General features: G+C 38.7%; 1 protein-coding gene across 2 annotated transcripts in view; it reads right to left on the bottom strand.

The window, feature by feature from the left end:
- LOC106883137 (rho guanine nucleotide exchange factor 3) overlaps nt 1-16,557 on the bottom strand; it is a 57,755-nt gene extending 41,198 nt beyond the window's left edge. Inside the window, exons 1-3 of one of the 2 annotated variants that reach the window (XM_014934027.3) lie at nt 16,376-16,557; nt 12,719-12,806; nt 9,196-9,261 (exon numbers count right to left, since the gene is read on the bottom strand). In XM_014934027.3, the coding sequence (XP_014789513.1) occupies nt 9,196-9,261; nt 12,719-12,806; nt 16,376-16,413 (192 nt within the window). In that variant the 5' untranslated portion in view covers nt 16,414-16,557. Of the gene's footprint in view, nt 1-5,281; nt 5,932-9,195; nt 9,262-12,718; nt 12,807-16,375 lie in introns of those variants that run through there. The other variant, XM_089342297.1, reaches the window with a different exon arrangement.
- Nucleotides 16,558-18,862: the final 2,305 nt, after the last annotated feature.

Genomic DNA, 18,862 nt, shown 5'->3' with positions numbered 1-18,862 from the left:
TGCTTTAGGCTGCACCAAAAACTAATTAAGGATTTCTCACATGAGATAATTAAGAATTTTTTTTTTTTTCTGATTTTCCTATGCGCAGCAAAATAATTATAATAATCACTGACATCAGCTTAAGGGCCCCAGATTTTGCTGGGGGTTTGTCATCAACCTGAGTGGGGAGAATTGAAATTAAATGGGGTACAAGATCAATGATTTGTGGGTGAACCAGAAAGACAGTGCAGTTGACTCCTGTACATAGCAGTAATTGCCTGGGGGTTCATTTCATCGAACATGAATGCAAAACAACCAAGTTCAACCACAGCAAGATTTGAACTCACAATGTGTAGGGATATAACTAACATTTTAGTCCAACAACGCTATATAAGTTATGCCATTCCACCGCAAAAATCACAATGATGTCATCAAGACACATGATTCAAACAAATGGGGCACAATTAACCCTTTTGTTAGCATAATTCTGATGACATACACTGCCTTTGTAGTCAATCATGAAAATAACGAAGTATTTAGTGAAATAATTTTGTCATTATTAAGCTAGTGTTTAAAATAAATAAACATTGAATTTTTGATACAAGGTTTAAATTTAACCCTTTAGCATTTAAACCGGCCATATCCAGCCCAGATATTCTACCTGTTTAATGTTCAAACCAGCTAGATCTAGTTCCTCACACCTACCCTATAATATCAGTCTAAATATATACAATCACATTCTTTTATTCTTTTACTTGTTTCAGTCATTTGACTGCAGCCATGCTGGAGCACCACATTGAAATCAACCTCAGGACTTAATTTTTGAAGCCTAGCACTTATTCTATTGGCCTGTTTTGCTGAACCGCAAAGTTACAGGGACACAAACACACAACACTGGTTGTCAAGCAGTGATGGGAGGGGGGGGGGGAGACAAACACATAACCACACACAAATATATACATATAAATATATATGATGGGCTTATTTCAGTTTCTGTCTACCAAATCCACTCAGAAGGCTTTCGCCAGCTCAAGGCTATAGAAGACACTTGCCCAAGGTGCCACGCAGTGGGACTGAACCCTGGAACCATGTGGTTAGGAAGCAAGCTTCTTACCACACAACCACACCTCTTCAAAATCTCAAAGCTATGAGGATAATACAGGATTAATTCAAAGAAAAGTGCATTACATTTGAGAGAGAGTAATCTGTATATTAAAGGGTTAAATCACTCTAAAACAGGACATTTGTTTTACAGAACTAGGGGTTTGGTCAAGTTGGTAACAAAAGGGTTAAGGAATGCAACCATAACAGCAACCCTTTGGATACAGTTACTCAAGTCGACATAAAAGTGGGACAGGGTCACTGAGTCTGCTAATAAAAGCAACCAAATCTGATACGTATATACGCACATGCACATACATTATATACATACATATGGGTCTAGCAATGTAGATATCCCTGATGAGATCCCAATAAGGGTTGAAAATCGATTTAGGATGTTCATAATTTTCTTTTAATCTACAGAGAAGTTTAAGGTGTTTGTATGTCTACCACATTGGTTTACATGCAGCTATGCACAAATTTACATTCAGATTTTTTTTCATTAGGCCACGCAGGGCCAAACACAAAGGGGACAATACAATGTAGAAATTTTCTTTTCAAAACCGATCAATAGGGATCAAACACCTATACACACATCTACTTATAGTCATTGTGTGTATATATCATCATAATCATCATCGTCGGTTTACATCTGCTTTCCATGCTGGCATGGGTTGGACGGTTTGACTGAGGACTGGTGAGCCAGAAGGCTGCATCAGACTCCAATCTGATCTGGCAGAGTTTCTACAGCTGGATGCCCTTCCTAACGCCAACCACTCCGAGAGTGTAGTGGGCGCTTTTATGTGACACCAGCATGAGGGCCAGTCAGGCGGTTTTGGCAACGACCACGTTCAAAAGGTGTTTTTACGTGCTACCTGCACGGGAGCCAGTCTGGCGGCACTGGCAACGACCATGCTTGAATGTTGTTTTTGGCAACGACCACGCTCGAATAGCTAAGTAAAATCACTGTCTTCCATACATACAGGTTTGTCCTTTACAGATGCCAGTGCCACATAAAATGCACTTGTGCTGGTGCTGTGTAAATGCAGCCAGCACACACTTAAGTGGTTGGTGGTAGGAAGGGCATCCAGCCATAGAAACCATTCCACAACAGACAACTTGAGTCTGGACAGCTCCATGTCAAAACATCCAACCTATGCCAGCATGGAAAACAGATGTTAAACATTATGACGATGATACACACACACACACACATTCCCTCTACTGCCTTCCCACCTCTTCAACCCCTTCCTACTACCATGCCCATCACCCCTCTACCTGCTGGTGTTGCTCCATCCTTTAACTTTTCTCTTTGAAGCTGAATGTCCCCTTATCCCTTACAGGCCCTCCGAAGAAGTTTCTCACCCATAAACTGACACTGAACACTTCCTGCACCGTGCCAAACTGCAGCGCCTTCTTATTCACAAGCAAGCAAGCAAACATTTGAAGGCCAGGTCTGATTCAAGAGCTTGAGCCACTGACCATCTCACTGGACTGGACACCTGCCACGGAGCAGAGTTCAGCACCTCGAGCCAATTTGTCAATACGTGCCACAACAAGCAGAGCCAACTTCGCTCACATAGGTTTTCCCTGCTCATTTGGGAAAAACTCTCTGCCCTGTATAGTTTCTGCCAACATGATGCCCTCATCACCAAACAGGAAGACAAGATCTTAAGTTGTGGACATTTCAATACAAGAAGAAAAACAGACTCCATAATATTTAAATAGCACTGAAATTCCACCAAGAAATACCAGACAAACCACCAACACCCAGATACATCTCAATAAGCCACAACAACTTATTTTGAGATGGCTATGATGTCCTAAAACAGGACTTAAAAGACTACCTCACGTGATGCTGTAAAGCCAATAATAGCCAAAACCTCAGTTTTATCATCATCATCATCGTTTAACGTCCGCTTTCCATACTAGCATGGGTTTGACAATTTGACTGAGGACTGGTGAACCAGATGGCTGCACCAGACTCCAATCTGATCTGGCAGAGTTTCTACAGCTGGATGCCCTTCCTAACGCCAAAGTTTTATAAATATATATATATATATATATATATATATATATATATACATACGCCAGTTCCGCCTGACTGGCCCTCGTGCCGGTGGCACATAAAACACCCACTACGCACTCAGAGTGGTTGGCGTTAGGAAGGGCATCCAGCTGTAGCAACTCTGCCAAATCAGATTGGAGCCTGGTGTCGCCTCCTGGTCCACCAGTCCTCGGTCAAATCGTCCAACCCATGCTAGCATGGAAAGCAGACGTTAAATAATGATGATGATGATATACATACATACAGTTAATATGAGTGTATGCATATATGTATGTATATACGTACACACATCAAATGGTTACAATGCATGCATATGTATATCATCGGCTTTGTACGGTGAATTCAACAATTAAAGATGTGATTTTTCTCTATCTGTATATATATATATACACTTTATTTAAAAGCAGCAGAAATATAACAAAAAAAACCGTTACTCTGAGTTTCACGTTCCCGTTCATCGGACAGTTTTGTTAGAAATGGAGGAAGGATAACGATGCATCGTTATCCTTCCTCCATTTCTAACAAAACTGTCCGATGAACGGGAACGTGAAACTCAGAGTAACGGTTTTTTTTGTTATATTTCTGCTGCTTTTAAATAAAGCATATTACTCTACCTCTGGTATTTGAGTACTCTTTTTTCCACCTTGTTGCACATTTCATGTGCTTACTCCGGTATATATATATATATATATATATATATATATATATATATATATATATATATATATACAAAAATACAGATAGAGAAAAATCACATCTTTAATTGTTGAATTCACCGTACAAAGCTGATGATCATTTCTGTTGTATCAACACATTTCGATACAGAAAATATCATATTAAAAAATTATTATAGCTGAAAATACATATTAACACATTTTCAAAGTAATCCAAAATTAGTTAAATTCAAAGTGAACTAAGAAAATATTAAAGAAATGATTTTCTTCATCCATATATTTGTTGTCTGATACTCTGAATTTCTTGAAATTCTTCCAAACGATATTTGGATCTACTTGTCATATATGAGGAATTACCTCAGATGTGTATTCTCCTTGCATTATTGGTGTCTGATCGTTTGATAGAGCTAATCAAATTCATTCAAAACTTAGTACTTTACTGATTTCTGCCTGGATTTTTTAATCCTTTTTTTCCCCTTCTTACACACACACACACACACGCATATATATATGTATCTATCAAAGCACATAACTGTATACATACATGCTGACAGGGACTGTAACCACCTGAAAAGCAGTGATATCTATTATACATTAGTGTTTCATCATCATCATCATCATCGTTTAACGTCCGCTTTCCATGCTAGCATGGGTTGGACGATTTGACTGAGGACTGGTGAAACCGGATGGCAACACCAGGCTCCAATCTGATTTGGTAGAGTTTCTACAGCTGGATGCCCTTCCTAACGCCAACCACTCAGAGAGTGTAGTGGGTGCTTTTACGTGTCACCCGCACGTAATAATTTATGTCTGTGACAAAGACTTGGTCTTGGTTATAACTTCAGATTTCACTGGGTTTCAAACAAAATGATTAGAAGAACAAGGTTTGAAAATCCCTTTCAAATTATTCACATCCCCAAATCATATTGTATCTAGCAGGGTATGTTTTAACATATAAATCGTCTTGCATACATATCCAAATCACCCTGTAGTGCACATGTGGCTCGTTTCCATTAACAGGTCCTCATACATCTTATTTACTTCCTTCTGCCCAGTTAGATTATCTTCAGGGTGTAGTGACAGAAGATAAATAAAAAATAAAAAAACCCACATAATATGTTAGAAAGTAGTGGGGGGGGGGGGTCTACATGGTAGTTTGGGATTTTAGGAATATAGTATAAGGAAATTGGTTAAGTAGGTCATAGAGACAGCATTATTTATCTAATAAAGTCAGTATTTTAAACCAATACATACACACACATACCCAACAACAACTAAATCAATAGCAAACATTATGAGTATGCCATTTTATAAAACTATAATATTTGTATCAATGGAGAACAAAAGCATACAGCAAGGTAGATGAAACGAAAAAAAAAAAAAAATTTTTCACCAGAAGAACAAATGAATGAATGAATAACTGAATGAAGAACAGGTGATAAGTCGGGTGGTCTACTACCTTTTGGTTGATAGTGTGGTTTTCCATCAAAATGGTACATGTTTCCATACAGGAATAAACAGCTTTAAACACATCCTTTTTATGCTCAAGACAGTTCTCTTTGGAATTCCATGCCATATCTCCACTAATATCGCAATAGCTCGTTGAAGAATACATAGTGGACAATGTCTTGTATTTCTTGGTTCACTTGTTTGTTTATTTGTGTGGGTGGAGGCGGTAGTGTGCAGGTGGAGGCGGTAGTGTGTGGGTGGAGGCGGTAGTGTGTAGGTGGATGCGGTAGTGTGTGGGTGGAGGCGGAAGTGTGTGGGTAGAAACCAGAGAGAAAGAAAGAGAGAGACTGTGGTCGTGTGTGTGTGTGGATGTTTATGTTTTTCTTTCCACATGCATTTCTGTCGCTAACCAATTTGGTTCCAAATTACAATGGCAGCAATATTTACAATGGCAATTCCTCTCCCTGAAAGCCAGTATTATTTATATATATATATATATTAACGGCAGGCAAGAGCCACTTGTTAGAACTGTCCAACGGCCTTCGATGTGATCGACTACTACTGAGAAATTATTGATCAACAGATGTGGCAGCATATATTGAATTAGCTGTGTCATCAGCACATCTTTCTGTAGCATGGAAAATAATCAGCAGGACTACTACAGCAGCAGGAACACCACCACCACCACCACCACCACCACCAATATTTAGAAATGTGAAATGATAACAGTAGTAATAACAATAAACACTGAAGCAATAATTAACTGGGGCAGAAGGAGGAACTTTGCTGTTCACTAAGGGCATTAGTAAGAGAAAATAATAATAAAAAAAGGGGGGAAAAAAAAACAAACTAATGAATGAAATAAAATATGTTAACACTTCCTTTCATTGTCAAATAAAATGGAACAAAGAATTTTAAAAATTAATTCTCTTTATAAAATTTTTTTTTTTTTTTTTTGCTCAAGGCTAGCAATTTTTTAGAAGAGACCCCAGTGTTTAACTGGTACTTATTTTAAGAATTTCTGGAAAGTAAAAAAAAAGGTAAAAGTCAACCATGGCAGAATTTGAACTCAAAATGTAAAAAATGGACAAAATTCCACTCAGCATCTCACCTGGCATGCTAACGATACAACCAGCTCACTGCCTTAACCCTTTCGTTACCGTATTTATTTTGAGATGCTCTGTATTTCTTTCAATTAATTTTGAATATAACAAAGAATTTAGTAAAATAACTTGGTTATCATTAAGCTGGTGTTAGGAACATAAATTGTGACTAAGGTTTGGTGGAAGAGACGGTTTCAGCTGGGCTGGTATTGAAAGGGCTAATAATACTCCTTTCTCCAATAGGCACAAAGCTTGAATTCTAAGGGGAAGGGATCAGTGCTCAATTTCAATAATATAATTGTAAAGATTATCATTTCTTAAGAACAATCCTTTAATTTTGGTGGAGGGGGGGAACTAGTCAATTACATCGACCCCAGGACTTGACTGGTATTTATTTCATCAACCTCTGAAAGGTCAAGTCAACCTTGCTGGAATTTGAACACAGAACAATGACCAAAGGATTGCACCAAGAAAGTTACCCTCCAAGGCACAAGTCCAGTCAAAGTGGTTTGTGGAGGACCAGCAGTTGCCCATGCATACCAGCCTCCCCTCTCCATGTTACCGATGTTATCCAATGGAGAGGCAAAGGCTGATACAACTTGGCACCAGTGATGTTGCAACTCTTTTCTACAGCTGAGTGAACTGGAGCAACGTGAAATAAAGTGTCTTGCTCAAGAACACAACACGCAGCCTGGTCCGGAAATCGAACTCACTACCTCATGATTTTGAGTCTGACGCCCTACCCACAGAGCCACGTGTCTTCATTTGGGAAAGTAATCTGAATGCTAAAGAGTTAACGGTGGCACTTTGGCTATAGAAAGGTCTGGCATTTGGTTTTTACGTGATAAAAAAGCAATAACAAAAACAAATCGAAATCGAACTAAATTCAACGACTGGCACCCATGCCAACGTCGTCTCCTTCATTGGACACGAAACTCGGCTTGCGAAGACCTGTTGGGGCAAGCGAAAGCGAAATCGGGATGGCACATGTGCCCAGCGTCGCCTTCCTGGCACTTGTGCCGAAGGCATGTGTAAAGACATTCGAGCGAGATCGTTGCCAGTGCTGCTGGACTGGCTCCTGTGCAGGTGGCACGTAAAATACACCATTTTGAGCGTGGCCGTTGCCAGTACCGCCTGACTGGCAACCCACTACACTCTGTGGTTGGCATTAGGAAGGGCATCCAGCTGTAGAAACTCTGCCAAATCAGATTGGAGCCTGGTGTAGCCATCTTGTTCACCAGTCCTCAGTCAAATCGTCCAACCCATGCTAGCATGGAAAGCAGACGTTAAACGATGATGATGATGATGAAATATTGAGGAAAATTCAGAACCCTTATGTCATGTACAGACATGCAAATATTTAGGAAACAATGAATTAGGCAGAGTACAATGCTATACGATTGTGATTCTCAATCAAGGTCCATAGGATTTGGCTGTTAAAATTTATGTACAATAAACTGGTTATATTTCTACAATACAAATATTTTAACATTTTTTTTTAAATACAATTCCTTATAATATTTCATAATAAAAATACAATAAAATATTTTTAAAACATTGAATAGCAATGGGGGTCTACCAGAGTAAAATAAAAATAAAAACGGGTCCTTAGATGAAAAAAAAAAAATGGTTGAAAAGCAATTGTATAGGTTAAATAAATGAATATTTTACCTAACAGGAATTTTTAAAAAACAAAAAAGTTATGTCACAGCTTAACCCTTTTTTTGTTACCAAATTTCTGCTAAAATGCAGTGCTTTTGTTTCAAACAATTTAGAAAATAAAGAATTTAGTGAAATAACTGTCGTTAAGCTAGTGTTTAGAATATAAACCATCATGAAATTTTGATGGCAGGTTTTAATATAGAACAGTAGTTTACAACCATTTTTTTTTCTACGGTTTCCCTTGGATGGATTCTCTCATAACCATTTGATGTTTTAAAAAATCCCATTATATTTTTATAATTAAATATTATTAGGAATTACATAAAAAAAAATTGTTAAAATATTTTGCATAGTGTTGAAGTCTAACCAATTCATTGCATAAAATTTTTTTAACAACACAACCCTATATGGACCCCCCCCCCCACACACACCTCACTGTCCCCAGGCCAAATGGATCCTGGTTGAGAATCACTGATTTAGAGTAACTTAACAAGAGGAAGTTTGTATCATAGAACCAAGGGTGAATTCAGGTGGGTTGGTATCAAAAGGGTTAAATAGCTACTATGGAAACAGGCACCTAATATGTCTGTGGCTTTCAATTGGCTAAAATTACCCAAAATTTGCAAACTTTATAAGCTATCAACTATTGATTTATGGCAAAAGAAGCTTCTATAAAACTAGCTTTTGAACAATGGCTATGGGGGTCCACCAAAATGAAGCAGCAATCAAAAGGGTCCATTATCATCATCATCATCCTCATTTAACATCTGTTTTCCATGCTGGCATGGGTTGGATGGTTTGACGATATAGCTGTCCAGACTACAATTGTCTGTTGTAGCACAACTTCTACGGTTGGATGCCCTTCCTAAGACCAACCACTTAAGTGTGCTGAGTGCTCTTTACATGCCACTGGCACAGGGTCCATGAATTATAAAAATGATTGAGAACCCCTATTCTAGATGTACATGTGACTAAAAGAAGGAATGGTTATGGCAGAATCAGGTCTGGCTTGGAACAAAAACAACCAGCAATCAATGAAAACAAGTAAAAAATCAAATCATAAAATTAACATTTCAAAACCCATTACAAAATGAACATAATCAGCCACACACAACACAAACATACCATCACACACACAAGCAAAGAGTCCACTACATACCTTGAATGATGAAGTGTCTAAGCTATGAACACTGATGCTGTCTTCGTCTTTTTTCCTCTTCCGTTTCTGAAAATATAAATAAAAACAATTATTACTTTTTTAAATCACCTGAAGTTTTGTACTTTAAATAGTTTCACATCAGTACTTTTATTATTATTATTATTACCTCCGCCTTCGCTAAGGCAGAGGAATTATTTCCAGCCATGTTTGTTTGTTTGTCCGTATACAAGATATTCCAAGAACTGTTGGATGGATTCAGATGAAACTTTCAGGAATGTTTGGACTCGTGACTGGCACGAGCTGATTAGATTTTGGGATCGATCCAGTACCGGACAAGAATTCTGGATTATTTTTCTAGTTCTTTTTTTTTACTTAATTTTTGACATTGATGTAACCAACTTAACCCCTCCCACAAAATTTCACACCTTGTGCCTATAATAGGATTATTATTATTATTATTATCGTTATTTAGATGGATAGCTAGCAGAACTGTTAGCATGCCGGGCAAAATGCTTATTGGCATTTTGTCCATCTTTGTTTTGAGCTTAAATTCTACTGAAGTCTGCCTTCCATCCTTTCAGGGCCAATAAAACAAGTACCAGTCCATCACTGGTGTTAATGTAATCGACGTACTCACTACCCTGAAATTACTGGCCTTGTGCCAAAATTTGAAACGATTATCATTATTACTGAATGAGAGAGCAATGCATACCATCAAAGTGACACTGGGGTACAAATTATACAAAGCCTAAAATACCCATCATGACTACCTATCTCATGGGTTAGGGAGCTTTTTTAACCAATTACCCCAAAATATATTTATGTTGACGTTACCCCCTTGGAAAGGAAGAAAATCAGATTCTTTGAATTCAAAAGGTTTATTGAATCTATTTATATGAATCAATTTACATGTCCACTACATTGGACAGATGCAGTGTTGCCAGAAAAAATATTTGTTGTAACAAGGAACACATTTTTTTAATGAAATTTCACTTGTCTGACGAGTCCTCAATACTGCCAAGAATTGAATTTTTACCTCACTTGGGGTAATTTACCTGTTTGCCAACACCTGTCCTATCTGGTAAGGGTACATCAGGCACAAGCATCATAACTATATCTGTGTAATATGGTGATCTGACATCAAGATAAACAGCACATGATCTTGCAGGTGGGATCCAGTTAGAATTTTCTTCAGGTTAAGTATAAGATGCACACAACTCTTGCATCTTGTTGTGTGCAAGAGAGAAGATTGTGCTGGTATGGTCACATGATGCATATGGATGAGGATAGCTGCATAAAGAAGTGTCTATCTCTAATTGTGAAGGGAACCTGTGGAAAGGGTAGACCCAGGAAGACATAGGACAAGGTGGTGAGAAAGCATCTCCAGATGTTGGGCCTCACTAAGGGACCAATGATGAGGAACTGAGACTTATGGCAATTTGGTGTACTTGAGAAGATACATCAAGCTAAGTAAAACTGTGGCCCTCCATGCAAGTCCTGTATGGCATGTGCTGGGGCTACCTATAAAGCACCTGGCACACTCTGTAAAGTGGTTGGTATTAGGAAGGGCATCCAGCCATAGAAACCAAGCCAAGACAGAAGAGTGGAGCCTGGTGTAGCTGTCCAGCTTACCAGTTCCAGTCAAACTGTCTAACCCATGCCAGCATGGAAAGCAGACAGTAAATGATAATGAATTCTACACATAAGTTATAGGTTGACCCATATATAGGACACCAGCCAACAGCTTTCACACAGTAAGACTGAACTCATAACCACAGAGCTCCAAAGTAAACTTAACAACATAGTCAATGCCTAATAAAAACTAATTACTATTACAATAATATTAACATTATCACTTAATTATATTTTTCCACCGTTTCATTTGCTGTGTTGTTGGGTGTTAAATTGTGAACAAGTACTTCTGGCTACTCCCTCTCTCTCTGCTCTAATCCGATTAAACATGTTTTGGTTTGTTTTTTGTTTTTTTCAATTATTTAAAAGGAATGAAAAAAAAACAAAGCATCCTTTTGTTAAGATGATTCCCATTCAAATAAACAGAATATCTTCAAGGCACAGAAATTTAAGGTCAAGATCAAGTGCACTACTAGACAACTTGTTTTAAAACGGTTTATTGTCACTAAAGGCCAGTCAGTGATAGATTCTTAGACGTGCGTGTAATTGTTTTATATACACTAACCCACATGTCTGTGCATATATATTGTTTTCTCAGGTTTTTTTCCTCTTTTTAATCCTGTTACACCGTTATTAAATCATCAACAACAACAACCAAGGAAACCAATTTTCATAACGGCTTTCATAGTCGGAGGCGGCTAGAGAGATTAATGTTAGGGAGCCAAGTAAGATGTATCGGTAAATTTGTACAGTGTCACTAGAGATGGGGATACATCCATGACCGAGACAGCTTTCAAATGAACCATCATCGTTATCATCATCATTTAACATCTGTTTTCCATGCAGGCATGGGCTGGACAGTTTACATACAGCTAATGCTACATGGTAGTGAAACATGGGTGGAGGCGCAATGGCCCAGTGGTTAGGGCAGCGGACTTGCGGTCATGATTCCCAGACTGGGCGTTGTGAGTGTTTATTGAGCGAAAACACCTAAAACTCCACGAGGCTCCGGCAGAGGGTGGTGGCGAACCCTGCTGTACTCTTTCACCACAACTTTCTTCCTGTTTCTGTTGTGCCTGTAATTCAAAGGGTCAGCCTTGTCACACTCTGTGTCATGCTGAATCTCCCCGAGAACTACATTAAGGGTTCACGTGTCTGTGGAGTGCTCAGCCACTTGCACGTTAATTTCACCAGTAGACTGTTCCGTTGATCGGATCAACTGGAACCCTCGACGTTGTAAGTGACGGAATGCCAATAGACCTGAGAAGGCTTGAAAGAAATGCAAACAGCATGCTTCACTGGATGGGTAATGTCAGTGTGCATGTATAACAATGTGAAGAATTTAAGAGAAAAGTTGGGTATAAGCGGCATCAAATGTTACATGCAACGGAGAAGATTGTGTTGGTATGGTCATATGATGCATATGGGCGAGGACAGGTGCATAAAGAAGTGCTGGTCTCTAATTGTGGAGCAATTAGAAAGCAACTCTGTTGTAGACAGTGGCAGCCCAGTGAAATTAATGTTTCATAAGGTTGCAGATTTGAACCCCAACTTCTGTAGTAGGTATAGAGTTTAACAACAAGGGATGGGCTCAGTGTGGCAATCTTGCTTCCTAACCACATGGTTCTGGGTTCAGTCCCACGGAAACTGAAAAAAAACTTATATATGTGTATGGGGGGGGGGGGGTGATGTCATGTGATAGTTGTAAATAAGTGTCACTCATTTCCAATATTCTGAGAATATGTCTAGCCATAAGAAATATTGCCCTGCTTGGAAACAGACCAGGGCTAGCGACCAGGAAGGGCATCTTTTAATCAAATCTAACCTAGGGCTAACATGTTTTCACTCTGGATGATAGAGAATTATTTAAAAAGTAAAAGTTTCTACTTACGAATGTCAACTCTGTTAGATCCATGATACTGGCAGCTGACGTTAAAGAGAACCTCCTCCTACAACTAGGGAGAGCTGGCTCGCAGAAGCTGAAGAAAAGAGAAAAACATGAAAACAATTAATAATAAAAACACAATGTGTCATGCTCCAGTCACGCTGGTGGAAGGAAACTAAAATGGCAAATAGAGTGAGTGACAGTCATCATCATCATTGCTTAACATCCGCCTTCTATGCTAGCATGGGTTGGACGGTTTGACTGAGGACTGGCGAACCAAATGGCTGCACCAGGCTCCAATGTTATCTGGCAGAGTTTCTACAGCTGGATGCCCTTCCTAACGCCAACCACTCCGAGAGTGTAGTGGGTGCTTTTACATACCACCAGCACGAGGGCCAGTCAGGTGGTACTGGCAATGGCCATGCTCAAAATGGTGTATTTTACGTGCCACCTGCACAGGAGCCAGTCCAGCGGCACTGGCAATGACCTCGCTCGAATGTTTTTTCACGTGCCAGTAAGGTGACACTAGTAACGAACATGTTCGAATGGTGCTTTTTACATGCCATCGGCATGGAAGCCAGTCAGCTGCTCTGGCAACAATCACGCTCAGATGGTGTTCTTAGCGCTCTACTAACATGGGTGCCAGTCATCGGATTTGATTTCGATTTCACTTGCCTCGACAGGTCTTCGCAAGCAGAGTTTAGTGTCCAATGAAGGAAAGGTACGTATAAGTGGGCTGGTTACACCCCTGGCTTAGAAATGCTAAATGCAAATGAGCTACAGTGAAATGTTTTGCTGCATGGAATATATATATATATTTATCTTATGATATTTACTTTACTTTATATTATACTCATTTATTGTGCTTTTAAATATTAATTTTTCTATATGTGATAGTGGATTTTCATCGATGAGTTCTTGAAACTTGGTTATTTTCCCTAAAACTATATATATATATATATATATATATATATTTATAAACAATTGCAGCGTGGAAGGTGTTTATAAGCCATTTAAAATAACACACAAAAACCGTTAGATTCACTTCAACATTTAAATTCTTTTTGTCAGTGAACAGGTTGCGGTCTCAAAGCGACGAAAATATTTTGACAAATTATATTTAAATGTTGAAGTGAATCTAACAGATTTTGTGTGTTATTTTAAATGGCTTATAAACACCTTCCACGCTGCAATTGTTTTCGTTCCAGCACACGATCTCAGATCAGGTCACTTGCTATGCAAGTACATCTCCTATATATATATATATATATATATATATATATATATATATATATATATACAACGGGCTTCTTTCAGTTTCTGTCTACCAAATCCACTCAAGGCTTTGGTTGGCCTGAGGCTATAGTAGAAGACACTTGTCCATGGTTCCACACAGTAGGACTGAACCCAGGACCATGTGGTTGGGAAGCAAGCTTCTTACCACACAGCTACTCATATATGTGTGTGTGTGTGTGTGTCTTCTAAGCCTTGAGCTGGCCAAAGTCTTGTGAGTAGAAACTGAAAGAAGCTTGTTTAGGCCCTCGTTACTAAACGCTTCGGCAATAGAGACCAATAGACTAAGTACCAAACTTAAGTACTGGAGTCGATTTGATAGAGTAAACTTTTCAAAGCAGTGCCCCAGCATGACCACAATGTATTGGGGTTTTAGAGTTAGGGTTGCGGTTTTAGGGTTGGGGTTGGGATTTTAGGGTTAGGGTTGGGGGTTACGGAAAAAAAGAGAAAAATGAAAATATTGGGGGCAGTAGGGGGGGGGGGGGGGGTTAAAAATTACGATTTTTTTTTTTTTTGCAATTTTCCGGAATCTCCGTATCCGAAAACGTGGGTTTTTGGGGGGGAAAAAAAATTTTTTTTGGGATATTAATTTGCGAGAAAACGGCGAGGGGGGGGGGGGGCTCTTTCCTACTGGAATTTCAACATTAAATGTGTCTATGCTTTATATCTTATCCTCGAATATCCCACGATGTAGCAGTTCGGCAAAGATCGATTTTAAAGCCGATGAAGGTGGTTTCCAAGCAGAGACTCACATTTAGTGACTGGAACCAGTGAAATGTATGCTTGTGTCTGTGTATGTGCACGAACGCATGTATGTATGAATGTGTATAAGTGAGTATGTTAGTATTTATGCACATACGTGAGTGTGTGTGTGTCTGTGTGTATATAACCCCCCCCCCCCCCCAATATACTTGACATAATGACACAAAACCGTTTTAATGACAATGTCACACATTTTTTGTGTCTGACCTCTGACACGAGAAATTTTCCATGACAAAAGGAAAATTTCGAATTCTGGTGATAAAAAATTTAATTCGACGAAAAACAAAAAGCAAGGATCGAATAAAGCAAAATAATAATGGTGCGTGTGTTTGTATGTATGTATATACACATTCACACACATACACTAGGAAAGTTTTATTATAAACGCATACGTAACGAAAGAGGCGTTTATAATATATATATCTATATATACATATATCCATACCCAGACAAAATGCGAAATATTCTACTGGCAGAGAGGATACAAAAAATGCGCAATTTTTTTTTTATCTTTGATTTCGAAATACTTGTGTGTTTTTTTGAATTTTTGAAAAATTAAAAGGAAAAAAAGAATCGTAATCTTCCTCATGTTGAAATAAAAAGACATAAATAGGAAAAAATAGTTAAAAAACATATCGAAGAATATAAAAAGATATGGTAATTTTTCAGATTAACACCAGTACGATCTTCACAAGGGTGTTAGGGTTAGTGTTTAGGGTTACGGTTAGGGACGGAATTCTAACACAAACCCTAAACCCTAACTGTGACTCAAAAAACCCTAGTGAAGATCGTGCGGGTGTTAATCTGTAAAATTACCAAAGATATGATCGGTTATATGCTTAGCAAAGAACAACGCCTATATATATTTATCTATTCTACACACACATATATATATGTCGTATATATGTATATATATATATGTATGTGTATATATGTATATATATATGTGTGTGTGTATGTGTTTGTGTCCCCCCCCCCGCCCAACATCGCTTGACAACCGATGCTGGTGTGTTTAATTCCCGTAACTTAGCGGTTCGGCAAAAAAAAACCGATAGAATAAGTCCTGGGGTCGATTTGCTCGACTAAAGGCGGTGCTCCAGCATGGCCGCAGTCAAATGACTGAAACAAATAAATGAGTATGCATACATATATTCTGCACACATACAAACGTGCGTAGAATATTTTTTGAAGTTTTAATGAAGCTACACACATCAGATATGTACAGAATTATTAAAGACATTTTTTTTTCCATCCATTATTTAAACCGTTAAACGTTAATGTATTAAAATAACAATTTCAAATTCGAGCACAAGGCCAACAAATATATTAATGAAGTCTGGAATCTCGATTAGTAACTGTGATGGCGGCATATCTACACATTGCACTAATATACATATATATATATATACACATTCTACATACATGTGTGTATATATATGAATATATAAATACATTTATATATCTATATACACTTTTTGGGCGATATTTCTGCTACTTAGAGATACTTTACATCTTATTTTCGTCCTAAATAACTTTGTATCGAATGAATGGCGACCTCTATGGGAATGTATACACATGTATAATATTATATATCCGAAATATACATACTTGTGGTTTTCTTTCGACGTCATTTTAGGAGTTTTCATCGGAACGAAGGCAATACAACACAGCAATTAAAAATAATTACAATCCCAAAAGCTGTTGTAAATAAAATAAAGCCAAATAATCCCGAGACAAATTCTAGTGTTTTGTTTTTGTTTTTTAAAATCTTTAAATTGAAAATTAGCGGCTGACAGTTGATTGGCTGAATAAATCGACCAATCAGAGCAAAGGAAACCTGGGCTTTAAGTAGAGCAATTGGTTCAGTCTTTAATTTGTTGGACATGGCACGTAAATTTGTACTCAAATGCGTTCCAGCCGTGACCGTCCCGTCCATGGAAGGGCGTTTTGACACTATATCAGCTATATTATCTGTTTATCTCTATGCATTTTAAGCCACTCTTTTCAGTTTACAGTTATAAACTGAAAGTGAAAAATTATCGTAAGCAAACAATATTGGTAATTTGAAAAATAAGACTTTACACTTTACAATTCCCATATTTTTTAAATGTGAAATGATAAAATGAAATAAACTAAATTCAAATAATCGTTAAAAAAAATCATAAATGGTAGCGATGGTGGGAATTTAAAAGTTTTTAAAAAACAGTTTTTTTTTTTTTAATATATAAATAAATAAAATGGTTTCTTGGATTTCGGAGGAACTGGTAATGGTCCGCATTGGTAAAAATGTGGTTCAGTCTGTTTGGCTGGGTGGAGTGTAGAATATAATGTTTCATAACTTCTGCTTCGTGAGAAAATGAAGAAATAGAAGGTGGTGATGGTGATGGGGACTTGAAGTGGCAGGGAGACAGTCGAATACGCAAATAAGGGTGAGGGGGGTGAAAAACCAAGGAAGTGAGGTCAACAAGAATGGTAAGTTGAACAGGAAGGATACCTAAAATAAATTCTGACAATTAGGTGGTCTCAGTAATTCCACCCTCACCCACCCTCTGGACATGTTGCTCTCTTTATGGTTGTTTAGCCTCAGTTAAGCCCTGATTCAGCAGACCTACAATGAACGACAATCTAGCCACCACCATCCCCCTTTGGTTTAAAGAAGTGTATCCAAGACAACAGAATTCCAAATATGTTGCTTTCTTTTTATGACAGCATAGTGTAATTTGAGGGAAATTCGCTTGCTATTTCTAGCAACTCGAGCTACCTCAAACAGGCTCCCTGTCTGACTTGTGATACAAATAGTTGCAGATACTGGTGAAAGAACTGGTTTCTTCAGATCTTAGAATTGTTGAGATATAGGTTTGTCCTTTTGCTAAGCCCTAAACTTTCAGCGTCCAGATTATTCTGCCAAATGAAATATTTATTCACATTGTTTTGAATTAGTCATGTATTATTTTGAAGCTCTTTTCAAATGCAGCCAAGGTGGACTTTGCCTTTCATCCTTTCAGAGTCGATAAAATAAATACCAGTTGAGCACTGGAGTAAATGTAATTGACTTATCTCCTCCCGCCAAAAATTTCACTCCTTGTGTCTGTGATGTAAAGGAAGAAAAAGACGGAAGCGAAGAGAGAACTACGGTAGTCTTACCTGTCGGTCCGGGAAAAGGGTCACTTTCAACATCTACGTGCTGTCTCAAACTCCAAGGTTCACTCCACATCCATGTGTGCTATCTGTTGTTGTACCGTTTCACACGTCCGCTCTGATGTGCTGTTCACCGCCGACTGACCCTCATATCCACCACGGCACTTCCAATGGAATCCACAGGCCCCACTTCCGACAGGACATACCTACTCCCTCACTTCTGATCCTTCCCTATAACACAGCCTGGCTCATAACACCACAGTGCCTGTAGTAGAAAGGATCATTTTGTAGCTCTGAGATTTTGATGGGGGTTTAAATGCTAAAGGGGTAATGTTTACTTTTCTATACTTACATGTTCTGAGAGAGAAGTTAGGCGTAAGAGGAATTTGTTGCTGTGTGCAAGAGAGGAGACTGTGCTGGTTTGGTCATGTGATGCCGATGGTTGCTGACGGCTCTATAAAGAAGCATTGATCTCTCAAAGTGGATGGAACACATAGATGTGGGAGACCCAGGAAAACATGGGGCAAAGTACTGAAGAATGACCTGAGGAAGCTGAACCTTTCAGGTGAGATGATAAGGGGCCAAGCCACCTGGTGCCTGGCTGTACTCAAGAAGACCTGGACCTGTCCTCCAAAGCAGAAGTGTTAAGACCAATCCTTCTGATTGCATAAAGCACCCATGGTGGTGCCACGTAAAAGTGCCCATGTGGCAACATGTGAAAAGCGCCAATACTCTGTAAAGTGGTTGGTGTTAGGAAGGGCATCCAGCCATAGAAACCATGCCAAAGCAGACAACTGGAGCCTGGTGCAGCACCCCGACCCCTGGCTTGCCAGCTCTGGTCACACCGTCCAACCAACTAGCATGGACAACAGACATTAAATGGTGATGATGACATGGGACAAATGAAAATTGTTGAAGTAAATCTTCTGTGTGGGGATGCTCTTCTTGTCACAATCT

The sequence above is a fragment of the Octopus bimaculoides genome, chromosome 25 (assembly GCF_046866305.1).
Source record: "Octopus bimaculoides isolate indiv1 chromosome 25, ASM4686630v1, whole genome shotgun sequence".
NCBI lineage: Eukaryota > Metazoa > Mollusca > Cephalopoda > Octopoda > Octopodidae > Octopus > Octopus bimaculoides.
Note: the sequence above shows the minus strand (reverse complement) of the source record. Positions and strands in the feature narration are given on the sequence as shown.